Below are 27,749 nucleotides of genomic sequence, written 5' to 3'. Positions count from 1 at the left end.
CTGACAAGATCGGGCCACAAGCTGGTAATACCTTGAAATATTTACTGGTTGGTATATTTGTACCGATTGTCTGTTGTGACTCTGCAGGATGCACCGACAGACAAATAAACAGAACACCAGGGACCAATCAATCTTTTTTCATGTGTTTTTTTTTAATATCTCAACTTTTACACAGTTGTAACAGTTGTTTAAGGAAGTATTAAAATCTTTAAGAAATGACAGCATATTTACATACAGTTGTGAAAACTGACAACAGAGCAAGAGTTATCTAAAAATCTCCTTAACAAAACATCACTTTTAATATCCCTTGATAACCCACATATGGAATGTACCCATACGAGTCCTGGGGTAGCTGTGACCCTTGATGTTTTTATGAGAACTCCTGAGTGATCTGTTCTGAATAGTAAAGTGCACACGCATCAACAGGCTCTAGCAGTGGTAAACAGTTTTCTGTCCTGGTCTACACACCTCTGACCTCATTCCTCTTAGTCCAGTATAAGCTGTGGGTGCTTCATGTGTAAGGTGAGCTGTACGAATCAAAACAGTACAATCTTGATACTTGTGAAATTGTGATATCTGTGCTAATGTATTCATAGTCTCAGTCAGCACTACTTAGTTTCCAGGTGTCTGGAAAGCTCTAGTCCAGCTAGGGTCACCAATAAGCTATATTTATATGTTAACACTGAATTAATTGTTCAATTAAGAGAGCCCTGGTCTTTGAATACTGAAACTATCACCTGCTTAATTAAATCACAACGAAATTGCTCTGTTTCTTTATAAACTGCAAAACCTACAGGACTGGAGTTCACCAAGACCAGAGTTTGTTACAGACCCATGGTTTTTAACTTTTTAAAACAATCTGTGCTGCTCCCTGACATTGGAAAAAAGTAATTTGAAATTTGAAAAGGTGCAAGGCATATCCAGCAAAATTTAATGATCACCAGCAAGTGCAAGATGATGGTTATTGCTGTACAATGCGGAAAACTCGGCATTTTAAAACAAAAACACTCATTCAGTAATTCCAAGTATCCAAGCTTCTGGTGTAAAAGAGATTTTATGTCAGTGCATTATTGAAATCCCTGCATGTTGTACTCGGTGCATATTGACAACATTGCAAATACATACACAAATCAAAACCATGTTTTACCCCATTATGTAAAGTAAGGCTTAAAATTATTTCCAGTATTTTTTTTTACTAAACCCATTTGACTTCAATGTAAAATCAAATGTGCCTAAAGCTGCACATTAGACATCCATTGAAAGACAATCTGTAATGTAACATCGGTGGTTATTTTGCAATATACCTCCCTATAAAATGCGATTCACAGTCATTGCATCTTCATTAGCAAAACAAATTCACTACCCCTTGAGATTAGGGTGTTTTTTTCTTTTGAACAATTATCTAAAATGTCATAGTTGCGATTGTTGCACATTTACATACCTGATATACAGGTATGTATTATACATTCTATATACACAGTATATAGAATGCACGTTATATATATATATCTGTGCTGTTGGAAGGAATATGATTTACTGTAGTTTAACACCAGACACAATAGATACTTGTCAGTAAACTGCAGGACTATAGTGTAATTTAAATGGGCTCTGGTACTACTTTCACCTTTAAACTCAGTTTGAGGAGTTGCGGAGGTTAATCACTCAGAGGCTGTAATTCAAAGTAGCTTGGGTCATGTTTCATAATTAATGGCATTTTAGCGTTGTTAACTGGGAAACCAAATCAGCCAGAGGGAAGTTTCAAAGGATGTCACATGACAGAAAAAACCTACCAAAATTTTGGAAACACTTACCTGTAGGCTCTTGAAAACCAATTATTTCAGACACCGTGGAAACAAAACACTGCGTTTTCCCACTTTGTCCTCGGATTGCAGTTTTCGTGCTGTTCCAGTGGAAAGGACCGCCGCTGAGGGGAGGACTTACGGGTGGGCTTTGTGTCTCGGACAGACGTACTCGCTTGCGCGGTTTACCCGGTCTAGCTCGTCTGCAGCGATAAGGCCTGTGCTAGCGTGGCCCCCAGGGAGAGGGGCCCCTCGTTCCGATCAGGACTCCTCCCGGGGCCGCACGGTTACCAGGAGGAAGGAGAGGCAGTTCTACACATCGACGACCGTGTCTTCTTCTTCCTCCTCCTGTTGCGGAGGCGGTCCGCTTGGGCCCACTCGGCTGTAGTCCTCCGCGGAGTTTCGGGGTCCTATAATGTAACGGTAGTCTCCCCCAGTGGCTCCCGCGGCGCCCGCAGGCATCAGGGGCCAGTCCTCCTCCCCGTGCTGCCAGGGTGCGGCTCCGGCCTGGCCCTCTTGCTCTCCGCCCTCTGCCAGGTTGACGTACAGCAGCTCCTCCTCCCCGCGCCCCGGGGGCAGCCCAGCCCCCGCCCCCTCTAGCTGCTCGATGAGCTGCTGGAACGTGGGCCGGCCCTTCGGGTTGGGACTCCAGCAGCTGTACATGATGTTATAGCTAACAGACAGAGAAATGAGGAAGTGAGAAGGGGGCATAACTCCTGTGGCCCTCTTGCAGCAACGGCTTATGTACTGTATAACTTCTCCTGTTCTAATGAGAACAACTAGTAGGACATCATTGGAGTTTAATTCATCTGGAGAGCCTCTAGAACACAGAACACATCTGTCACCTCTACAGAAATAGTATTTAATAAAGAACTCTGTCTTTATGCTGCCTGAGGCGTTTTCTTGACTTCTTCCTTCGTGAGCACTTCAGTGAAGTACTCATTTAGTACATCAGCCTCCTAGAGCATTTTCCACTGTTTCAACTCGGTTAAAAGTGAGTAATTTACTGAGGCGCATGAAAATTCCCTCAAACGTGCAATATTAGATATAATCGTCTTTTTATGTAACTATGGAAATAAAAATCAGCCTAGAGGCTGTCAATATTATTATATATATCAATATTATTTATCCCCTAACGCTGTAAAAGAAGAACCAAGAGCAAGTCCAGTTACCTGTGAAGATGATGCAATTTCTTGTTTTATATTATATTTGTTTCTTTCTGATTCAATGTGGATGTCTGCTTATGTTATTTTCTGAGCTAAATATGGTCTACCTTCAACTAGCATTGCTACCTTTTACAGGTGCGCTATTGAGAGTGTGCTCACGTGTGGTATTTCAGTGTGGTTTGGCAGCAGCTCTGAACAGGAGGTGTTACAGGGGGTGATCAGGTCAGCCCAGTCCATTACTGGAGTACAGCTCCCCTCTATTGTGGACTTTTTTACAACTCACTGTCTCAGGAAGGCTGGAAGTATCATCCTGGTTTCTCACTTTCCTTTCCTTCTCTCTGGTAAGCGTTATAGGAGCATAAAGGCACGAACCTCCAGATTCAGAGACAGCTTCTTTCCGCAAACTGTCAGATTACTGAACTCTACCCCTACCACTGACTCACACTGACGTTTATTTCTCTTCTCACAGTGCCTGTCTGACTTGTTTTTTAAGTTGTATGTTATTTAACTTCTTGTTGTTGCTGCAGCTGTTTGTGTTTATATTTGGGCGATTCCTTAATGTCTTTGTATCAGAGCACACGTGCAAAGAAGCATTTCATTGTACTTGTGCATGTGACAAATAAACTGAACTGAAATAAGTCTCACAGAAGAAGATTCCTCTAAACAAGAACACACACCTTTCAGAGGCTCAGGGTTCAGCAATGAGAATCATTCAGCAGTCAGTATCTAATAATTTCAAAAGACACGGCAAAACCATCATAAAGTGATACACTTCAGACCACACCTGATGGGAAAATACTGGCATAAAGCTACAGGATTTAATATCCTGATGCTCAAATTCATTTTGCTCCGTCATTGTACTCACATGTCATCCAGGCAGCCTGGCGGCTGTTTGAGGCGGCCACCCTTGATGAGGTATTCATAGATCTCCGAGTTCTCCACTCCAGGGTAGGGGGTCTGCCCACGGGTCATGATCTCCCACATGGTCACCCCGAATGCCCACTGCGAGAAAAGGCACAGTGATGAGCAGAAATCGGGCCAACTAGCAGACTTTAGCAGCTCTCAATAAATCTGCCAGGTTTAAACTGTTACAGAAAATTAAATTCTGCTATCGGACTTTCACGTTTCCTTGTTGGGTATCTTTAGATCTACCTGGACTTGTATTTGGAGATTCATTTCTGATACTGCCAAATCAAAGATCAATGCATTATAAAACACGCAGTACTGAAAATCATTTGATCTGCACAACCCGTTGACCAGCAGGTTTGAGCTATATTCATCCCACTAAGCTCAGATTCAGCAACCAGGATGTGACCTAGATGGCCTACCACAGCAGCTGGTCATATCAGTTTAAGTCTCTTTGAGATCACGGGATTAAATGGTGAATAGTACTTTTATGTTGCAGAAGGACCTCATGATTAGTAAGCTCACAATGCCCGTGGGCTGGCATTAGGATTTATATAAAATAACCTCCAGCTGAAAATCCCTCTTCCCTCGTCCATTCTCCCTGCGGCGGCACATACCACGTCACTCTGGGTGGTGTAGATGTTGTCTGCCAGGCTCTCCAGAGCAATCCACTTCACTGGCAGCTTGGAGGCCGAGCCCTGGCGGTAGTAATCCCCGCTGTAGATCTTCTTGGACAGGCCGAAGTCTGCCACGCACACCGTCATGTCTTCATTCAGCCTGAGGAAGGGATGGCAGGGTGAGCACAATCAGCCCCCACGCGCACTGGACACACCACACTCTGCCTTCTCCTGCTCCGGCCCCACTCTGACAGCCCCACTCTCTCTCTCTCAGCGGAATATCGCTGTGGAGTTACTGACGAAGAAGTGGATGCTTGCGCGCGAGGGACAGGGACCATCTCCATTTGTCTGCTTCTAATCCTGTGAAGAACTACAAGTGAAGAAGAGTTTGTAAACACACCTCTTTCACCACACTTCTTCCTGTTTGTCTTTGTCTAGCTAGATACACCTTAACACAGACGTTGGTCTCATTACACCATGTGCTTGCTCTCAGTTGCACAGGCTGTGAGGAGAGTCTCCAGTTATTGCTGCTATTGAAGGCTCGGTTCTCTGGGGGTGAATGAAGACGGGGGCCCAGCAGCAATCTCACATGCAGTTGCGCGCAGCCAGGTCCCTGTGAATGAAGTTCTTGCTGCTCAGGTACTCCATTCCACGGGCAATGTCCAGCATGAACTGTACCAGCGTCTGCAGAGACAGAGCCTGCATGGGGAGAAGAAGAGATCAGAAACACTCTGCCGTAGACTGGAGAGAAAAGGCACATTGGATCACAAGACCTTTTTTAAACATTTTTTAAACACTATTACTGTTGTTGCTATTGTCAAATCAAAACCCTCTAGTCACACCAAAAAGGAGATAACTACAGTTTTAGAGAATGTCTGCCACAGGATTTAGGGATCACAGAAGAGACTTAGTGATCCACATATTTCCCTAATTATCTTCTGAGAAAACAGCAATCCTCTAAAAAAAACCCCCAAAAAAACACAGGTATCTGGGTCTGCGCTATCAGACCAATGTGTGTGCCGAGTTGGGGGGTACTCACGAAGGGCTGGCCCCCCATGCGTGACATTAGCAGGAAGGTGTGCAGGTCTCCGTGTTTCATGAAGGGCAGGATCACCATGGGAACAGGCAGGCGCTGCTGGGGGCGTCTCTGCAGACTCACTCCTGGGGAGGGACAGTCAGTGAGCCAGCACTTTCTCACACACACACACACACACACACACACACACACACACACACACACACACAGCCCGGCCAGTCGGCACACCAGCCCACCTGCTGATAAACATGATAAATACCTCAAGATTTAAATGCAGACAACTCTTGCCTCATACAGGCAGCTTTTCCCTCAACACAACAAGGCCCTGCATTTCTATGGGAAAGAGACTACTGCATAGCAAATGATCAGATGGGCAGTATGCCCCCATTCTGAGGGCAGGAAAAACCAATGCCAAGTCAATATGGCAAATGGCCACAAAACCTTTTAACCTAAACCGCATTTCCACCCTTCTTTGTGTGCTGTTCCCATTTTTTGCCAGTATTTCCCACTCTGTCCTCACCCATGTAACCCCCCCCCCCCACTCACCAATGAGCTGAATGACATTGGGGTGGTGGAACTCCTTCATGTATGCTGCCTCACGCAGACACTGCTCTACATCACAGGAGGAAGTGATGTCACCTGCAACAGACAGGAGAGGGTCAACTTCTCACACATGGACATGGTTCTTAACCATCTGCTTCTTACTGACCTTCCCCTGATCTGTCTCTCTCTACCACTTCATTCCTGATTTGTTTTGAAAGCTCCTGGGGTTCCATGGCCGATTTGTCATATCGCTATCTATCTGAGGGAATTTACAGAGACAAATTCATTTTCTCCGACAGCAAGTAAACCTCTTTGATTTCCAACACAGAGATCAAGGCTGTAATTTTAATTGAGTAACAGTAATAGTTTTGTGACCTTTAAAATTAAGCTTTGGCACTTGAACTAACTGAGGGTTACCACAGCAAAAGGGACTGAAAAAGTATGCAAAATTAAGAATTAAGAATTACTGAAAAATTAAGAATAATTTTCCTTTAACAGTCAAATTGTAGCTTTGAGAGTTTGTAGTAGAACACTGTAGATACTGAATATACAATCCTGTTTGAAAGAGTCATGATTCCAAACTTAAAAAGCAGTAAAATGGAAAATTTGCAATGGGGTGAATGCATTTGTTTGGCACTGTACACAAAACCAGCAAGTTATCCTTAAACAAAAGATATGCACGGTCTGGTCTATAAAACATGTTCATTTCACCACTCCCACAAGTGAGTGGAGAAATTCATCACATAATTTGTTAAATTACCTTTAAATCCTCATGAGTGCAGTGGATAGCCTGGAATACTTGATCTCACCAAGAAAACTGCACAAAAAACTTTCAGGTTCATCGCAAAAACCTCTTGTACTTCTGCACCAGTTTTTCATTCTCGGCTGATAACACCATCTTGAAATTCAGTTACATTGGATTGTGGAAAACCCACCTGCTGATATTTCCCATGCTTTCTTCATACACATGGTTATGAATCATTATAATGGCCAGATGAACAAAACGTGAACTGCATAGGTACGGACTTCGTAGAACTTACTAGTTAGTAATATCTAAGGTTATGAGATTAACTCACTTTTGAGCACTTTTACTGCCACCTTCCGGACTGAGCCATCCTCCATCTTCATGTGGGCTTCTCTCACTGAGCCAAACTCACCTGGCAGGACAGAGAAGCACCAATGGACAGAGCCATTGCAATGTGTGGAAATTATGGAATCACATTGTACAAACTGCAGCTGTATGTGATTTGATTTAGGGTTTTTTTTTAATTTAAAAATGTTTCCTGTTTTAAAATAATAAGCATCCTCACCTTTTCCCAGCATGTGTCCCAGAGTCAGTAACCGCTCTGAAATCAGGACGTCCTCTAGCTTGGTTTTCAGCTCGTCGCTGATACCCAGACAGTCCACTAGGGGGAGACCGACACTTTCTTTAGCGCAACATCCCAAGAAACTCTTTGCCAGATAACTTGCAATAGAAAATCATAATGACTGTCATAATATCTCCTTTTCTCAGAAAATAAAGTCTTTCTAAAGCAAATATAGAAGTTGTAAGTCCAGGTGTGACAGATCTTGTGATAAACCATGACTTGAAAAGATCTGTAGTACCCACTGCATATGTGACTGTGTGGAAATGTTTGTGTCTCAAAGGAAGACTCACTGACGAAATTTTTACCTCTTAGTGCCATTTTCTGTTTGAGACATTTTTGCAGGCATGTTGGCATGTCTGTAGGTATGCGTTACTCACAGGTGGACTCAGTGATCTCAGGGCCCTGTCTGTTGAAGGACCTGGCAGCTGTGAAGGACACTGTCGGCTCTGCCCTGTGAGATACATCATCAAACACTGCCCTGCAAATACAACACCTGCCACATTACCACCTTGCCAGGCTGAACAATACTGAATGCACATTAGTTGTCTCTGCAGTCAGGATTTACAAGGACATTTTTTTCAAAATACAGTGCAACCCTTCATTCTATTTTTTTTAAACTATTTTTCTCACTCCACACTTCTCAAGAATGAGCAACGCAACAGAAACCAGAGGATACAAGTGGAAACGACCTGGATGTGTATTTTAAACAGAGAACAGGAGGCCCTTCTTTACCCAAAGGGTCCTGGAAGAAGGACATGAGCTGCCCAGCCATGTACTTGAAGCTGATACACTGCATTCCTTTCAGAAACAGCTGAGAGAGATCCATGGATCGATTTGCTGCTGATCATCAAAAAGGATAGATGGGCTGGACGGCCTCCAGTCATTCGGATCTTTTCCCATGTTCTTATCCAACCCTCCATTTTCTAACTGCCTTTTCCAATTCCAGGTCCCAGGGGAGCCAGAGCCCATCCCACCGATCAACAGGCGCAAAGCAATGTGCACCCTGACCGGGGCTCCAGTCCATCACAGGGCAGACACTCACACCTCGGGCACGTTATCCCAGAAACCATATCACCTACCAGCATGCCCTTGGGCTGAGGGAGGAAACCCATGTAAACACGAGGAGAACATACAAACTCCACAAATACAGTACCCCACCCCCGGGCCCCAGCACTGCGAGGGCGGTAATGCTAACCTCCGCACGACCTCTCCAAGCAGCAGCGATATGATTCCTTACCCAAACTGCGTTTCCTTCTCCCTGCGGCGGATCAGCACGGTGACCAGCAGCCCCAGCATGACCGCGGTGAGGACGGCCACCAGCAGCGCCACCCACCCGTGCCCACGCTGGGCTTGCGGCCTGGGAGCTGCAGGGAGATGCACAGATTACCCCTCCGAGCGGGAGTACAGGGGCCCTTTTCGCATTCCTCTCACGACACATGTTCCAGACCCCCCCTGGGAACCCCTGGTGGGTGTGTCCATCACACTCAGAACACATACTGGAAGGGAGGGGCTGATCTTCCCAACTTCCCCAGCACAAGCCCACAGTCTCCTCAGTGGGGTTATAAATCAACACAGGGAACAAGATACCCAACCATGCTGTCAAAGCCCATTCCCTGGATGAGATCCTCGGATCAAATAGCTATTAACTACAGTACCAAACACGTGTCAGATGGGCCCATAAGGCCTCCTCTCGATTGTAACCTTTCCTACGTACTTATACAGGAATAATCATCCTCCAGGCTCAGTGGAGTTCATGATAAATAAGGAAAACAAGAATATGAATGCTTACAAAACTCTAAGTCTAATTTTTGAAATATTAAAGGCAAAAAATGCACAGAATAAACAAGTAAATATTTGAATGTCTTTGCTTCTAAGTTGTCTCTCTGTCTTGGGAACAGAGGATAGGTCTGGGTTTCAGAAGAGGATGCTTGAAGGACACCAAGCTGTGAAGAGCCCAAGACATGTGGACACAAGCTAGCAGGGAAAGGAAAGGTTTTCATTGACCTCCTAGTCCTATACAGTATTGTTCTTCTTCATCGGCTACTGAGCTCAGTGCTCCACACTGATTCAGAAACACAGCTTGAGTGAAACTGGACCAGAGAAACAGGCCAAACCAGTGCGCAAAGCCCGCTAATGGTGTTCAACACCTGTTCGCTGATGCTTGTGCGTTTTAGAAACGCCTTCGGCATGCTCTGGAAGGTTCCTGGAATGTGTCCACCTTGAGCAGCACAGCGATGTTCCTGCAGTTTGGATTCTGCACTGACAGACTCACCCTGGGCTGGCAGCACCATGACGGGTGGGCTCCAGGGTCCACAGCCCACTGCAGTGCAGGCAGAGACCCGGAAAGAAGCATTGAAGAACTGGCCCTCGCTGGACAGGTTGGCTTTATTCTCCCTGAACTGCAATTCCTGCAGGGGGCAGTAATGCACTGAAATTATTTACCAAACCTGAGCAGGCATTTGTTTCCTGTACCAATCTATGATTTAGATGCAACCAGCAGGGTTTTAGGATATATACTGGAAGCAAAAAGAGGAAATATGAAACTGGGATATGAAAGAGGGCATGCAAAATCTTAAAATGTTATAAAGATTGACAAAATTCCTGGAATTGTTTGATTATCTTTACTACTGTCATGATCTCATTCAGTTTTCCACACCTGTCTGTAGAATCCCTCAGTGTTATCCAGAGTGTCTAATTCGGTTTGGAAAGAGGTGTGAGGGGGGGTTGACTGTGGTCCCTGAACTTGTTTGCCTTTCTTAAAAAATTCCTCTGCAAAATCCACTGTTGTAAACTGTGCTTAATACACCAATATATCCTCAATCAGTTTAAAAGTTCATGTCATCTCTGTTAGATGTTACATTTTAAACATTCACATGACATCACTATAAATTACAAATGTAGTGGATTAGTAGAAGGAATCCAGGACACCTCTGGGAAAACTGGCTTTATGTGTCTGGGAACTGATCCCTGGATTAGGGAGGGTTCCTCTGACAACCCTCAAACCACTTTACAGGGCAAGCTGACTCTTGGTGAGCCTTGTGGTTTAATTTCTACCTGAGCTACGGCTTGAGGTTGCTGGTAACTGGATCCAGAATGAAGTATGCATGCAGGGGACAATCAATCAGACACACAAGGCCTGGTGAGCTCTAGCGCTCAAGCTACACACATGCTCTGGAGAGAGGGGTTAATTAAGCATGCCAGGCCCAACAGCAGCAGCCCTTCCCCGAGCCCCACAGTAATTAACACAAATACAGGAAGACCGACGTGATGACCCAGGACGCAGGGCCACTGTACCTGACTCTTCCCCCCCAGCTCCCACTGCACTCTGTAGCCCCACAGCACACCATTGAGCTGTTCCGCCTCCAGGGCCTCCCAGCGGAGGGACAGCTGCTGCTCCGTCAGCTGGACGGTCAGATTCAGGGGGGCAACCATGGGCACTGGTGGGACAAAGAGCAGACAGGTGACCGTGTCTTCTGGACACACACACACCTCAATCCCCATGACAGCAGAGCAGTAATTGACTATCTTCAGTGATCCAGCTGAGCTAGAGAGATCTAGATCAACCAAACACTGGACACACAGGCCTGCAACGGCAGCGGCAGAGATCTGACATCTGCAAGGAAACCTTTAAACAAATGCAGGTTCAGCTAAAACACCCTGTGCTAGAAAGTGAAACATTATCAACTGTGTGGCTTTTGGTATAAATGGTACATTTAAGATAGATTACGATACTCAGCCTATTTTATAAAGTGCCTTTACAAAAAAAACCCAGAAAAACTGCAAACAATAAAAAAACAAAGAATTACATACAATACACCAACAAACAATAGAATATGGATATAATAAAATCTATTGTTTTAAGTAAGTTTCAAAGCCAGATCTGAAAATGGAAAGGCTCATTATTCTCGAAAGTATAGGAAAGAGTTGTCCCCAGTCCAGGTGCACAGCAGGAGAAGGCTCTCACAGAGGTAACAATTTAATTGAGAGGACAAATAAGCAGTCATAGGCCCAGAGATTGTGGCTAGGGATGCAATTTACAAAGAAGGTAGCAACACAGTTGGGGAAAGATGCCCTACATAGCTTTAAAAGTCACATGAAATATCCTGAAGTCTATATATAATTCAAACAGGATATATGATTGCCAGAACGAGGGCTAGACAGATGTCTGTCTGATGAGTTTTGAGCATACTCTACTAAAGGTTTTGTAAAGTGCTCTTTGACAACTGACTAAGTGGTGCAGTAGGCAATTTGGGATGGAATCCAACATGTTTTCATTCCCTCCATCAAAATAGAAACAGTTACAGGTAACGCAACCCCCCTCATTTCCAAGGGTATTCCAAGGATCTCCCCTAGAACATGGTAAAGAGGCGATCTGGAGCTGCAATGCCCGACTTCGGTCTAGATGGCGCCAGAGACTGGAGGTGCCCTGGGCTCTATTGAGAAGGATTGGGGACACTGACAATGCTTCATTGTACACTTAGGGATTGAATCCGCTGGCATCCTGCCAGGTCTCCGAGTTTACAAACTTGCAAACAAGGTCAAACCAGACTCCTCTGCATCTCCCCCCTCCCTGCCAAGACTGCTGTTCCCTCACCCCCCCTGCCTCCAGCTCTCCAATCCTCACACTGAGGTGGGGGAGGAAAGCCTGTCCATTCGTCCATTTATTTGTTTGAGGGCTTCAGGCCACGAAGCTTGGCACTGTTTATTTGGTCTTTACTGGTGCCCCAAACTGTACGTGACATTTTCTCTCAGCTATAATCCCCCTTCATCGTTCACACAAAAGCCATGAACATTTTGCATTGTGCACAGACGCAAGAAAACCCTGCAGTGGACTTTATCATAATATAAACGTGACATTTATCATAGAGGTGTCTCAAGCCTAATGCTGTTGTGCTGTTACACAAGCAGGCTTTTGTTTTACATTTCAACATATCAACAGTACTGCCCAGTTCTTAGTCTTTAGGTTGCTCATATGAGTCATAAGAACTGGCTTTAACAGCAAAACCCTTCACATTTACGCATTTAATTAGGGCTTGAAGAAGACGCGGTTGCCAGTACGACAATCACAAAAGAAATTTAGATGTGGTTTTCTTGTCAAGAACACTCCTGTAGTACAAGTACCATATAAGAATTGATAAATCATGTGTCAAATTTTGAGAGAAGGAAGATACTTCAAAATGTAATGAGAGGGAGGACTTATAAATAGATAAGCATGTAATGACAGCCCTACAGCAGGCTTTCAGCAGTGACTTTTCCACCAACCTGATTCTTTTGTCTGGAAATCTACCCAGTGTGAGAAGGGAGAGGTCCCAACCTCATTTTCACAGCAGATTCTTGCACTGTAGTTTGAAAAGCTCTTCAGCCCTCCAATGAGGTGCTGGAAGGGAGGTACAGTCACATAATGCTCTAAAGTTTCCATCTTCTTCCCAGAATTCTTTGACATCTGTTGAATAGTTTATAAAGACAAAAATGCAATGTGTCAGTTGACCAAATTAAGCTGTTGAAATAAATTGGGCAAAAGTTGAAGAATCTGAAAAATGAAATACCTGTATTTCACACAACCTTATATCCCAAAAGGCTCAACACACACAAAACAAAACAGTGGCAAAAAAATCAGGTTTCTTCTTCAGGGATTAATAAAACTTAATCCAACTTATTTTACTTAATTGGCAGGAAGAGAATAAAGAATTAGAGAATCTTCTGTGTCTGAAATCACACGTAAGAAAAAAAAATTGTTAAACAGTATGTTTGGCCAAAGTTCCTTCTTTTCCTTCCCTAACTGGATTAAGACGGACCTGAGATCTGAAAACCTCTCCTAGTTACACTTTAAAAAAGACTGAACTTGCAATTCCTTAATGTTGCACATGTTGGCCACAAAACAGACTTAGTTCTCTTTTATAAACCTGAATCACAGGACAACTGACCACAGACTATAGGGTGCACAACTAAATCGCTATCGTCATCCCCAGTCAGATGAGGCTCTGCAGTGGACAGCCACTGGAAACTGCAATCAGTTTAAGAACAGACTGCAATGGCGTCTCAACTGACCACACCACCTTCTGAAAACAAAGAAACAAACCAAAAATAAAATGCCCCTTTAAATAACCTAAGTAGCAAAGGGCTTGAAATGTTTTCTTGGCCATCCTTCTACTATCTCCTCTGAGGAAAAAACAATTGTTTGCATACTGAAGGAGCTTTGGCAGACACCTCTAAATATTCTCAGTTATTTACTATAGCTGTTCATATAGCAAAGGTCTATAAGGAAAGATAAAGAGGGAGGATAAGAAAGAAAATGAAGAGCTGAATGAGGCTTGAAACATAAGACATAAAACTGTGTGTGTGTGTAAGGACTGTTTGGATGGAGATATTAGCTAAGAGCAAAAGAGATGTCAAGGCAGGCTGACTGCACTTACTGACAGGGGTGAACAGAGTCTGGAGGACAAAGGAGAGAGCGCTGGACAGTTTAACTGTATGGCTCAGGGAAAGACAGGGCCAGATGAGCTTCAGCTGAGCAAGGACTCAGGAGAAAGAAGGGGCAGTAGTTTAAGATAGCGTGGTACCTGGACAGTACAGGACATCAGGGGGGAGTATCCATTGAAGCCTGGGGTCCATGATATGGTGACATTACTCTCCTGGACCTCAATCACATGCAGTGCACTGGGGACTTCTGGTAGACCTGCATAGAGACACACAATCACACTGCTGCTGCCCAGAATTAGACTTATGAGTTTCATGGTTAAAAAAACAAGCTCATCCATCTCAAAATACTGTGAAAAACAAAGGATCGGTTTCCTGAATGGTAGAATCAAAGAGTCTAGCCTCCTTTCCACTTGTGCACCCAGACATTCACCTCCACTAACTTAAACGCTGAATCCACTGAACACTCCCAGCTACTACTTCCCCAACAAGACAGGACACAAACACACAATTAAACACGATGCTTCTCCCACTTGATCAGGGTTAGACAACTGCAGATTCACTTGTTGCTATTTGTAAAACCTGAAGTAAGAGGTGGTTTGTATCGCCAAGAACACAAAAAATACATTCCTGTTGATTTAAATATTACAAACAAAGCATGACTGCAGTATTTATAATGGGCAGTTACCACATTTACAATGCATTATGTTCATGCAAGAATGAGTCATTTTTATGATGCCTTTTTATAATCGTGTCCTTCTTCCTTCATCCACACACTTCATGTGCTGGTGATGAACCTTGTGACAACAACATGGATTTTGTCATATTGGAAAGGGCAGAGGTCAATACCAACTTTCTGCACTGCAAAGCTACTCATTTAATATACCGTCACTAACCTCACTTTCAGGTGGTTGGCAAATTACTGAAAGCGGTCATCAGCTTGAATCAACCACAATCCATGTTAAAACAATTTCAGGCATGCGGGGGACACCACAAACAAATAAACTGATGGCAAAACACAGAAACCTGCCCAGCAAACCTCCATCGGCAATGTCCTGTGACAGGCACTTAATATTTCTGTTTATCACAATAAATCATCTTCTCAGATCCTTCATGTATGTACACACCACCCATTACCAACAGCTTATAAAGGTAAAACAGCAGTTTAAAGTTATTCTGTAAGGATTTTGTAACACCTGCTTGAGAATCAGAGGAAGATGATTTGAACACACTGTAGAAAAGTACGTTTAACATGCTACTGTACGAACCAACATATGTGACTCCAGTGTGACCTCAGGGCTATGTCCAGGAACTGAACAGGAGTGAAGATGCCTTACCCTTGATGGAGACGATGCCGGTACGAGACACAGAGATCCCCTTGACATTCCTGGCTTCACAGTGGACCTTGATGCTCTCATTGATACCTGGACAAACACAGGAGCAGAAACAGCGTGCAGATTATAGATCAATCAGGACACAGATGAGGATTATTTCCTCATTTATGCCATTAGGGTCACAATTTCCTTTACACAGCTAGCCATCTCATTAATGTCATAACAAATGGTAGGGACATAAGATCAATAAAATATTAATCAAATGGAAAAAATCAAAAAACATAACAAGGACCTAACCACATGCTTATGCAATAATTAAGGTACATACTAGGATATTATCCATGCCATCCTTTTGTTAAGACAGCTTTAGAAAATAATACATTTCTGGAAAGTAATGTCTATGAGATGCCCCTAATCAGTTGGTAAGTTCAGTCTTTAAATCAAGGCTCAAGATCCAGCTGTTGTTAAACACTTTCCCATCTTTTTATATTCCCACTGCCTGGATCTTGGGTGCACCTGTTGTGTAGAGAGGTCTTTCCCCCCTGAGCTACAGCCACAATCCAGACCCAGGTCAGCTGGAACAAAGCATCACCTAGTAGGACCCCAGGCTTGGAGAGAGCTAACAGGCCTCAGCCTCAATGTACCACGTACTTGATCTAGTGTCTGATCTGCACCGCTTCTAGTGGGAACATTAACTTTAACTAAGAATGTGGCAATGGCTCACAAGGTTTCTATATTAGTATTTACTTAGTATATATTAGTCTATATTAGTATTACTTTTAGCAGTGCTGCTCTTCAGTCTTCAAAACTGACAGTGAATTTAGTTTCCTTCCTAATTTTTTTTCTAAGGAATAGGTTTGTTCTATGTTGAAAGGAAAAGGAAAAAAAAACATTTTTTCCCTGTGGAGCTTTCTTCAGGTGTGAGGGAAGGAGGGAAAGTGGCAGATAAATAAAGCTAAGGAGGACAAAAGAGTGGCTGAGAAGGGGCAGGATGCAGGGAGGAAATGGGTATGAGGCACGTGAGAAGGACTGCCCAAACTCAGGGAGCACAGGGGAGGTGTGAAGAGCCGAAATCTGCAGATGAACAGACAGGATTTAGAAGCTGTTCAAGTACGGAGCTGCGTCAGCATGTGTAGGCGGCAAAGGAACAAGTCAAGGTTCATCCCATGCTGAAAAGAGAAGAAAAGAAACAACGTTTCTTCTTCGGGTGCTCCACAGCCAAAACGTTGGATTTAGACGTAGTCTGTCGTTGAGAGAAGGGGAAAGGCGTGATCCAAGTTTCAGTATAATTTTGGTTTTGGATGTCTTTCTTCAACAGGACCTCCGAAACTACTCAAAACTTTTTTCTCATACAGACTTGAATCACAGTGGGAAACCTTTTGACACATTGTCAAGCTTCCTTTATCCTTTACTCTGTGGAAAATGTTCTTTGTTTAAGTGTCCTTAACATAGTGTTGTGAGGTTCTGTTAGAGGAAGAAAAAACATATCTTTGTTAAAAGCGGTTAAAAGCGAAACTGTCCATTCCTTCTCCTTTATCAAGAGCTGTGTGCAGCACAGGAACCACACATTAAACCACAACACTCCTTAGTCTAATCTTAGTGTTTTTAAGTAGCCTCTGTTTACTCCAGACACACTTACAAAATATAGACTAATGATAAATACGAGCTGTGCACGGGTTTTAGAAAATTAATCAAAGGCAGCATAGACAAGTCTATCTGCCTGCCCAGTGGTCCTTCGCCTCCATGGGCATGGCAAGTGTCAGTCACGCAGGAGTGTTTGGCACAAGGGAGAAACAGCATGCCAGAGGTCTGGGGGGCAGCGTCGCCCTCAGCCCGCCCAGCCTGCCACAGCGCGCAGAGCTGAAGTGCAGAGGCTCATTCAGCCTGAGGAAGATGATCTCCTCTTTCTCGGAGACTGCAGACTCCTGCAGGGAGACTGTTTCACAGCTATAACCAGTTACAGCACCTCATGCAAACTCAGGCTAGCACCCAGAAGACTCCCTGTGTCTCCACTTGCCCGTAGTTTTTGAGAATCTGAAGTTCCTTGGAAAAACAAGTCACAACATTCTTCCCGTCTTGACATTAATGTACTCTCTGCATACCTACACTTTGGGCTTGACTTCCACCAGCACACCTATATCCCCTAGAGCTTATACAAGGACCAACAAAAGAGTAGCATATTGCCTATTAAACAGAACGAAAAAAGAGCTAAACCCAGATTTTGCTCTATATCTGTATGTCAGATTAAAAATGTTATCTTGCAGATCAATCAGGACACAGAAGAGGATTATTTTCCCCAATCGACTTTTGTGGTATGGGCACAATTTCCTTAACACAGCTAGCTGTCTCATTAATATCATTACAAATGTGAGGAATACAAGATGAAAAAAATGGAAAAAACAAAAACTACAACAAGGACTTGACCACATGCTTAAGCTATATATATATAAAATACATACTAGGATATTACTCATGACATCCTTTTGTTTAGACATCCTTGGAAAAAAACATCTAAGAGATGCCCCTACATTCTCAGTCTTTAAATCAGGGCTCAAGGCCCACTTTTTGTAAAACACTTTCTCATCTTTTTTATATTCCCACTGTCTGGATCCTGAGATACAACCCATAGCATGTGTGTCCTTGATGGCTGCTGACATCACTACCTGGAGTGCAAGACCCAGTTCGACAGAGCCAAGAAAACTCAGCTACTTCACTTGTATGACCCAGGACAACAGGGTCCCAGTGCTTAGCTTTGCAGGTATTGTCCATAGTCTGGAATAATTAATGTGCCACTCATTCATTACCTGGAGGGAGGGAAACCATCAGCCTTGCGATTCCCAGAGGCTTATTTTCTCCCACTGGGAATTCACATTTTCCTCTCCTCTCTGCCCACATGTGTATGGCTGCTATACAATATAATCAGCTGTTGCATAATTCTGTAAAGTGCTCCGAGGCAAACGGACAGAAAGAGTGCTTTAGCAAATGAAACACCGATGGCTTGATTTCATTGACTGAAAGGATCTTAACGATTTTTAAAACATGAAGGCTTTTATGGAAAAATGTTTTAACAAAGCTGGAGAGCTCCAGCATCACCAGCTCTGAAGCCCATGCAGGCATGTCCCAGCAAAGAGCAAGCTGCCTCATCTGCAGTCAGCTTGGGAAGATGCTTCCACCTTCCCCTGAATCCTTTACAGGTTTAGCTCAGGTGCCGCAACCCACAGAGTGACGGATCCTGATAGTGTTTAAGTGTCATGCAGTGGGGCAGTGAGAGAGCCGTGTCGGATGAGTTCGGTTTTGGAAAGCGAGCCCAGTCTGCAAGTCAACTGTATGCCATAACACTGATGTATCACAATAAGGAAGCAATTACTGTTACAAAATATTTAAACAAGAAAAAAAAAACAAGTTAATTTCAAGAGATTGAAAGAAATTGCACAGGAAGAGCACCGGTGTACACTTATAGGCCCTAGGGTAAATTATGGCCCCTTACCCTCCTCCCCCATATAGAATTGAACACAAGGTACATTTCTGAACCATTTGCCACTGGCTGGCAAAGCACCACTGTGGAGTATTTTAAACAAATGTAGTTAAACCATTTGGCAGCTGCTATATTTATAGTCTGTACAAACAAGATTATGAGACGTGTATAGCTTTCCAGGGATGGCGAGAGCTCGTGTGCATGCAGCTTTCACGTTCTCAACTCTTGAATCAAGAAGACTCATTATCTGCCATCACAGAAAAATAGTCTCCAGCAGCTGGTGAAAAAAGTAAAAAACACTAAGCTAAAACCGGCATAAAATGAAAGGTGCAGATATTTTTGTCCGCAACAGTATGTTTTGCTGTGCTCTGACTCAATTCTAACTCAATGGAAAAAAACGAGAAATAACAAGTTACATGAAAAAGTCAACAAAAAACATTCTAAATGAGAGGAGACTATTTGGCCCACCTTGCTGCTTTCATGATTAAGAATCAAGTTGTTTCTTACAGGACTCTGGAGTCCCTTTCAACCATGTAGTTAGGGAGCCTGTTCCACAATCCTCAGTCGAAATCCATAAATCTTCCGTTCTACCTATCTTTATTGCCCCTCTTGCTTTGAAGTGTGAAAATGTCCACTTATTTGATCTGGCAAGTCAGGATTTTGAATACCCCCATTCCAACCCAGATTTCAAACTGTTCTTAACGTAATCTTCTCTGTTCTGAGATAAAAAAGATTCAGTTTCCTTAGGCTGTCAGAGTGTGACATCCCCATCCAGATGAGTCAGTCTAGTTGCTCTCCTTTGTGTAGCCTCTAGAACAGCAATAGCTTGTGGAAACATGATCAAATTTTAAGGAAACCAAAGCATCTCTTTGGCCTACAATATTCATGACTAGCGGGGCTTGCACACGCTCCTGGCTAAAGTAGCAAGTACTGTGGTGTAACGGCTCTCATGGAGAGATTTGGAAGCGATCCAGACTGTGCCCCACTCACTGGAATTTCTGGAGACCTTTGGCTCACAACAGAACTCTGAACTGCAGTGAATCATACTTTCCAACATCATTTTTTTTCAGCAAAACAGTTGAGCCTTACATGCCATGCCATTTCTAATGAATGCCTGACTTATGAGAGGGGATCTAAAAAAGAAAGTGCCAGCACTTTGTAAAAAAGACCTGCTGCCAGGGAGTAATGTCAATGGACCCTACAATGGCTCTCATGAGCCCCATCCATGTGCTATAAGATGGAGATGGCAGCACCTTGTTTAGTAATGGAGTTACTCCAGAAAAATCTATTAAGGTAGCTGTTATATTTCTCACAACTGGCAGCCCACTGAAGCTCAGCAGGTGTGAGCCTGGTCAGTACCTGGATGGGAGACTCCTGTGAGGTTGCTGCTGGAAGAGGTGTTAGTGGGGCCAGCCGGGGGCGCTCACCCTGCAGTCCATGTAGGTCCTAATACCCCAGTATAGTGATGGGGACACTATACTGTAAACAGGCACCGTCCTTCGGATGAGATGTAAAACCGAAGTCCTGACTCTCTGTGGTCATTAAAAATCCCAGGGCGTTTCTCGAAAAGAGTAGGGGTGTAACCCCGGCGTCCTGGCCAAAATCCCCCCCTGGCCTTTACCAATCATGGCCTCCTAATAATCCCCATCTCTGAACTGTAGTGATGCGCGGGTTGGCTTTTTTTAACCCACACCCGCCCGCGGTCATGAGAAATGAACCTGCACCCACCCAACCTGATTTAAAATCTTTTCTTTTTTTTAACCCGAGACCGCCCGACCCATAAGTAAACCCACAGCCGCCCGCGGGTGTGAGTCAACCCGCGCATCACTACTGAACTGGCTTCCTCACTCAGTTCTCCTCCCCACTGATAGCTGATCAGTGAGTGTACTGGTGCACTATGCCTGCCGTCGCATCATCCAGGTGGGGCTGCACACTGGTGGCGGCGGAGGGGAGTCCCCATTACCTGTAAAGCGCTTTGAGTGGAGTGTCCAGAAAAACGCTATATAAGTATAAGCAATCATTATTATTTTTATTATTATTTGGCGGTCTAAGGTCTCAATGCCTGATTTATTAGCTCCAAAGCAAAGAGAGGTCTCTACACATGGCAGAGGGTCAGACGGCAGCGCAGGAAAAGAGGCAGCTGACAGTGGGAACGTGTGGAGACTCACCTGGGAGCGAGAGGACAGCAGGAGAGGGGGCTGGCTCTCCGCTCTGCTTCTCCTCTATCCACCACACCACCACCACCGGCTCGGGGGGGCCCTCGGCCGCGCAGCTGAGGTTAAAGGGCACGCCGGGCAGCATCGCCACATCCTGGGGCTCCACCACAAAGTGTGGCACACCTGGGGGTTGACAGGAAGGAGGGCAAGAGGGTGTTGGGGTGTGAAAGGTTGTGTGTGGCTGTCCAGTGCTGTCAGCAATATACCCTGGTTGGTTTTACATGTATTTGCTCGGAGAAGTAAGCAAAGCCTTTCTTCTATCTGTTAAAAACAGTAACAATTGTGAGCCTCTTGCGTGCACTGTTTGAAACAGATTTTAGACAATACTGACCATCTAAGATATAACTAAGCCATAAGAAAATAAAATCTGTACTCTCTAATCCATATCTTTACTCCACCAGTAGGAGATTCTTGTGTTTTACTTTTCCTGTGTGCCTTGATCTCACATTTGTTCAAACACCAGCAATCTACATTGTATTATATTAATCGCTTTTCAAACAATGCTGGTAAGATAAGTTATTGCTCAGAAGGCATGGAGACTTGAATTTTTTTTCTGTGATAACAGCAGGTTTTATATATTTGAACTTTGGGTAGGACACAGTTTCACTCGTCTTCCTTTTTAAAAAAAAAATCTCACATAAACAGGAGAAACAGTGCAAGAGCAGGTTTATCCTCTATCCCTAGGGTAGCTTGTTCCCTGCTCCCACAACCTTCTGGGTAGAGAAGTGTTATTTAAAGTCAGATTGTAATGCACTTCTACATAGTTTCCACTTGTCTCCTCTTGTGTTCCACTGATGATTCTCAGCAAGTCCACTGGGTTGACTTTGTCAACACCTTTGAGGATTTTAATACATATTAATACTTGCATTGGTTCCATTCATACTCTTCTCTGTCCAAGACTAAAAAGGTTCAGTTCCTTCAACCTGCCAGTGTAGGACACCCCCTTAAACCCTGGCATGTATCTGGTCACTCCTGTCTGGACTGACTTCAGAGCAGCAAATTGCTTTCTATAACGGGATGACCGAAATTGCACACAATATTCCAAACAAGTTCAGGTAGGTAGCTGCGTCAGCATGTTTTGGCTGCAGAGGAACAGGTAACAGTCATTTCCACTTTCTTCCTCACACCTGAAGAAGGCTCAGCAGCCTAAACATTGTATTTCTTTACTTTTCAGAATGGAATGAACCTTTACCTGTTCCTTGACTGTATATTCTAAACAAGGCCTTACTAGTGTGGTAGATATTGGTGGGGTTTACCTTCCACGGTGATCCAGGCTGGCTCTGATGACACAGTTTCACCATCAAAATCAGCAACACACCAGTACTTTCCTGCATCCAGCTTCTGGGCAGACTTGACACTGCAGTCAGAATAGACACCTCAGAGTAAGTCTTCTGCACAGGACTCTGAGTTAGCAGACTACTGCCTGTCACGCAAGCCCCTGTAACTTTTACTCAATTTACTCTTGTAGAAAAACAGCCAAGTGCATAAATAACAAAGTACATATTTTGTTTTATCCACATGCCTTTTCCCAAAAATGATAAAACACATATGTGTAAACATACAGCTGTGCTAAAGCAGTCTTCAGTGTAATGTCAGTATAGGTTTGGCGATCTTGCAGGCTACGTTTTAAGATAAAGGGAGTAATAACTAATCTCGCATTAAGTCAATGTCTGATTTCCCCTGGTTCCTGGCAATGCAAATGTTGTACTCAAGACAACAGCATGCACAAGCATTTTTGTACTAGTGCTTTTCACTATGGGGAAGTTTCTCAAAACCCTGCTTGTGCATCAGGTCCAGCTTAACACAGACATGGAGCTTTGGGTCTGAGTTACAAAAGGTCCACAATTGAAAACTGAGACCTGCAGGGGGTCTTCAAAACACAGAGAGCCTCCATATCCTATACAGATGGAAAAAGTGTAATAAGTCCAGCTCAGTCCTCCTGGGACTCACCAGAGAGGAAGGACATCTGTATTGGACTAGTGCATGTGTTGAAGATTAGCTGTAAAACAGCTAGGCTGGGTCACGTGACTGGCTGGGTCACATGACTGGCTGTAGCACTGGGCAGAGCGTGCTGCATGGGTGTAGCTGGCCGCATTCCAAAGTTGCTCAGAGCTGAGGAATGGCTGTGGCCATTCTTACCTGCTGGGTGGGCCCCTGCGTGAAGCTCACATTCACTCACTGGGACAAAGGCAACTCATTACTGCCTCAATCTGATTAGCCCAGGAGGATCAGTTTCCCTAAACACTTTCCCGTAAACCTGACCATGGGAGCACGAGGAAACTCATTTTTGAGGCAAAGACTGCATCACCTCTATTTTATGCTCTGTTTTTGTTTTCATAACAAAACGTAGCAGGCATGGAAAAAAGATCATGTGGGTGATTTTGACAGTAGATGTGCAAACATCAGCCCATGTAAATGACAGCTATTCAGGCAGCAAACTGCTGAAGGCTATAATTACACTTAAAACAAGAGATGGATCTGGAATTTAGGAACGCGGGAGTGGTGCCCTTGCATTCCCAACTGGCTTCCTTCTCTGAGCAATGTATGTTTTTAAAGGCATCCTTGCCTAGTCCGTCTCTGACATGGAAATATGAGGGAAAATAAAGTCATGTAGACTGGAAACAAGAAGTTGAGGAAACAAAACAAGCTGACAGCTGAAATTGCATTTTTTTTTTCATAATAGTCTGTGCTCATATGAGAAGATAATCCATTTTTTTACCATTTGGAAACTTCAATGAAATTCAAGAACTAGAAAAAACACTTGGCAAATTGAAAAACTATGACTGGCAAATTCTGTCTCTATGCTAGTAATATCCACTCCCACAAAGGTGGACACTCACGAGTCTGTGTCCTGCGTTCTTTGATCCTGTACTGGACTTGGTTCAGCTGGTGCTGACTTAAGCATTACCTGTAGAAGGTTTCCCAGTGGTTTGGGTCCACAGTGATGTACATTTCTTCAGCGTTGTGGGTCTTCTCTCCATCCTTCATCCAGACGATTTCAGGCTCACTCACCCCCTCGACAGCACAGTGCAGCATGGCCTTATTGCCCTGGGACACTGTCAGGTTGGTGGGGTTCCTTGTGAACTGCAGCCCTTGGAGAGGAGAAGTAAATGGGTTTAACTTCCTAGTGGCTGTAGTTCAGGCTCGCAGTTTGTGCGGCCCATGTAGCATGGGTGGCTGACAGGGCACCCGTTTCTCCAGGATCACACATAAGACAACTGTGATGACCCGCTATACAATGATGACCTGATGCACAAAAAGGGTCAAGTTCTGACCATTCCTTTCCCAGTAAAGATGAACCTGGAATCACGCAGTTCAACTGCCATGAGTGTGGCAATGCCAGGAAATGGGAGAAATGGGAAGCTGAGCTTGCGAGAGGTTAGTGGGTTATGAGTCTCTTTGCCTACAACCTCATCATCTTTATAGTAAAATTAGAAAATTCTGTACCTGTAGGTTGTAGATTTAAATTAAAAAAAGTCATATTTTTGGCGTCCATCATACTGAGTAATAACCATACACATCTCTGTTTGGCTGAACGTGTTAACTGTGACATTGTAAGTTATCCTGCTGAAAAGAGCAGAGGCTCTGTATTATGTCTGCACACTATAGCTGGGTCTGACTGTACTGTCTCGTCATAATGGTCGCTGTCTTCACCAAAAGGAGGCCTGACGTCCTATGATATTTCAGAACGCTGACAAAAGAACATCTGTCTGTGAATACCTACAAAGAAGGGATATTCTCAGGTGAAGCACTGGGCTCACACAAGAGTACAGTAAAGTATTATGGAAATCGCAATTAGTCTCCGAGCAGTAAGATTGCTCAGAGCCGGCACCAGAGACATTCTGGTATGAAAGGAGACTCCTCTGTATATCATCATATTTCCGCTGCGTTCATGCCACAGTCAGCATTCCACCCATTGCACAATCTCCACATGGTGTCAAGGGGTTAAACAGCCTTTACTGTGAGTAAAACCTCACCACTCCCTTCTCCTCCACCTCTGATGTGTTCTGGCCACCAGAAGACAGTGATTGAGTCTCTGTGTGGTAAACAGGTTAACCCTGAACAGCCTACAGGCATGCAAATGATGTCCATGCAGATGAGGAACTGCAGTCATTTCTTTCAGGAATTCCATGTGCTGTAGCCACTGCAGACAGAAAATTGCCTCCGCAGACGGATCTAGCCGCTCTCAGCCAGTGTGGCTTGTCAGAACATAACCTCTCTCTCCTGGCTTCTCCACACTGTCACAGAACAGCTTCCCTACAGTGGTCCTGCTCAGAGGGACCACACAATCACTGCTCACTGGTCAAGTGGGTCATTCGCTCGGTGTTCTAGCATTCACCATCATCTTTTACATGTCTATTCATACCAATTCTTAATCAACTGGTTTTGACAATTTTAACTCCGCTCAGACACCGAACATCATTTTTTAATGAAATCTTCAACTTTTTTTTAGTATTCTAAAAGTCTACTTTGATAGATTTCATGCATTAATGTGAAGAAGATTAAACTGCCCTGTATGAGCTAAGATTGCCATTATTTGTAATAATTTTTAAGCTTATTTTTAGGCCTGATCATTTCCGTACCTTTGCACTTCCTGATATTCCGCCCAATTTAAGTGACCACGCACAAAAATATTCTTTTACAATCACACCTGAGGGTGCAATACCCTTCGTGGAACAGTAGGACATCAGTAGGACATTGTATAAAATGTATAAAATGGCTGTTTAATTTGGAAAAATGTTTAATTATCTGTGAAGGTACTGAAGAGAGACTAAAATATGTTTTTAGAAATCTGAAATCACAGCGGCGCTTTAAGAAACATATATTCTTCATCTTGCTTCATACAGCTTGCATTGTTTAAATGAATTAATCCGTGGAGGGCAGGGGTGCCTATGACAGCAGACTCTAAAACAGTAAAACAAGATAATAAAAACCGGAAGAGGTTTTTATATGTGTTATATCACAACCTGTCCATTTAGTTGCTGGTACAGTCACAGAAAGCAATATAAAAAGCTTCTAAGAAGGAATGCAAATATTTCTGTTTATGGTCACTTGGCAAGGAGATATTTAACGGGTCAGTTTCGGAAATAAAGCAGTTGCGTTTCAAAGTCCAGGTATTTTCAGAATCCTGTAGTTTGAAGACATTTTTAGAACTATAAACCCAACGATTTTGCTTCAGAAAGATTTTATTTTAATCTGGAGAGCATCACTGACAAAACCTTCAATGACGCTAAGAGTCACATCAGAATTTAGCACGCAAAGAGTTGTTTTATTTTTCAGTCTATACTTTCGCGTAAACATGTCAGAGTGATTCCTGCAATTGTACATTTCGCTAGGTGTAATTACATTTTAAAGACTTTGGGGAATTAAGCGACAGATCAGAACAGAGCGGAACAAAACGAAATTCTAACCACTCCTTTCAAAGTATTCTAAACCTAAGTATATAAATATATGTCATCATTTCTTTGTAACGGGTAATCAAGCGCATTTTCAAATGCTTCTGTAAATCACCCATCCATATAATTTATTCTTTACTTAGAAATTGTGAAGTCCTGCAACCAGAATTAGTTACATTTTATATTCATGCTCTTTTTTTGCGGAATTTGAACGCTGGCCTTTTCAAAACCGATTACCTTGCTGATGGAAATCACTGATCGCATCTTGCTGGGAAAGCGATTAACTGATACTGATAGTACACTTCCAGCACTGGTTAGAAAAAATGCTGACACATTGGCTAAATGTGTCTTGGAAATCAAAAAGAAACTCCGTTCGCTATTTATTCTTAAATAGCGTTTAATTATTGCAAAACAGATTAACCTCAAACGGGTTTGTTGTAGGGACGTGTTTGTTGCTCCTTTGGGATATAGAACAACAACAAAATATATGCAAAGATATTTCACCAGACTTCTCTACGATATTGTATCCTGTAACGTAACAGATACAAATAGTGCATTAGTCAACGTTAGTTTCCCCTTTCGAAGTTGCACAGTTGAAGAAATCACATCAAATTCCTCAACAGCGAACACGGCAAGGTAAGCTGAATCATCCGAAAATCACTTACCTTCACCACATCGATGAGTGCTCGCCAGGAGAAAGGCAACCCAGAGTCCAAAGAGCTTCATTTTCTCCTCATTGTAGCCGAAAAGCTCGGCGTCCTGTCTTGATGTGAGAAAATGTGGAAACTCGGGACAGCAGTAGCCTCACTCGACAATCGGAAATCGTTCTATACATTCCGTCGCTCTAGACTTGACTTGAAAAACAACCCCTCCCAGTCAATCTTTGATGAATGTTGCAACAGACTGATTACATTTATATTAGACTCCCCTTGGTAAAATTAAACGGGAATTTTTTCAGTTCTTTCTCCTTGTATGTGGGAAAAAAGAGCTACTTTAGCTCAACTCCGAATTCGCTTTTTTCCTTGGGCAGAAATGTGCAGGACATGCGCCGCCTAGCGAGTCTTTGCGGTCTTTGAAAACCGAGATAATTTTTTCAAGTCGTAATTACAAATTAATTTGGAAATATTTTAAAGAACTGTTTGTAAAATCACACAACAATGAAACGTTTTGTTCTGTTACATTTTTATGCGCAGAAATCTCTACGGCATAATTTAACGACTACATTCGCGGTCCTTAGCGAATAGCTCTAGTGTTTATATTTTCACTCATCTCGGGAAAAAAAACGTGCTTAGGAGGCAATTTATAGTTTCAACTCTAATTGATCAGCATTTAAATCAAATCCGATGTCATATATTGGAAGGAAGTACAACGTTAACTATCGTGAAATTCCTCAGATTGAAAAACTGGTTTTTCGATAACACATTTTGAAGACCTTTCGGTAGTAAACAAAAAGCTTACATCATCTCGCTTTCCTTTA

General features: G+C 43.4%; 1 protein-coding gene across 1 annotated transcript; it reads right to left on the bottom strand.

The window, feature by feature from the left end:
- Positions 1-133: 133 nt before the first annotated feature.
- tyro3 (TYRO3 protein tyrosine kinase) lies at positions 134-27,300 on the bottom strand. The gene is made up of 19 exons (XM_088925730.1): positions 26,938-27,300; positions 23,785-23,968; positions 22,133-22,233; positions 20,829-20,999; positions 15,189-15,275; positions 13,995-14,110; positions 12,697-12,877; positions 10,729-10,871; positions 9,707-9,842; positions 8,672-8,798; positions 7,812-7,912; positions 7,378-7,473; positions 7,144-7,224; positions 6,071-6,163; positions 5,528-5,649; positions 5,078-5,187; positions 4,489-4,648; positions 3,831-3,967; positions 134-2,472 (listed from the first exon to the last, which is right to left on the bottom strand). Exons 1-19 carry the CDS (start codon positions 26,996-26,998, stop codon positions 2,112-2,114), a joined length of 2,568 nt encoding a protein of 855 aa, XP_088781856.1. The 5' UTR covers positions 26,999-27,300; the 3' UTR covers positions 134-2,111.
- Positions 27,301-27,749: the final 449 nt, after the last annotated feature.

This window comes from Atractosteus spatula, chromosome 9, assembly GCF_055471065.1.
Source record: "Atractosteus spatula isolate fAtrSpa1 chromosome 9, fAtrSpa1.hap1, whole genome shotgun sequence".
Taxonomy (NCBI): domain Eukaryota; kingdom Metazoa; phylum Chordata; class Actinopteri; order Semionotiformes; family Lepisosteidae; genus Atractosteus; species Atractosteus spatula.
This window is presented reverse-complemented; position numbering and strand designations above follow the sequence as displayed.

What these genes read in the sequence shown, in the direction of transcription:
- tyro3 (XM_088925730.1), bottom strand. Translation starts at nt 26,998, where the DNA reads ATGAAGCTCTTTGGACTCTGGGTTGCCTTTCTCCTGGCGAGCACTCAT. An exon ending in AGCTGGGGGGGAAGAGTCAG is followed by an intron (nt 9,843 to 10,728) that starts GTACAGTGGCCC and finishes TGCCCCCTGCAG; the next exon opens with GAATTGCAGTTCAGGGAGAA. An exon ending in ACACCACCCAGAGTGACGTG is followed by an intron (nt 3,968 to 4,488) that starts GTATGTGCCGCC and finishes CTTTTCTCGCAG; the next exon opens with TGGGCATTCGGGGTGACCAT.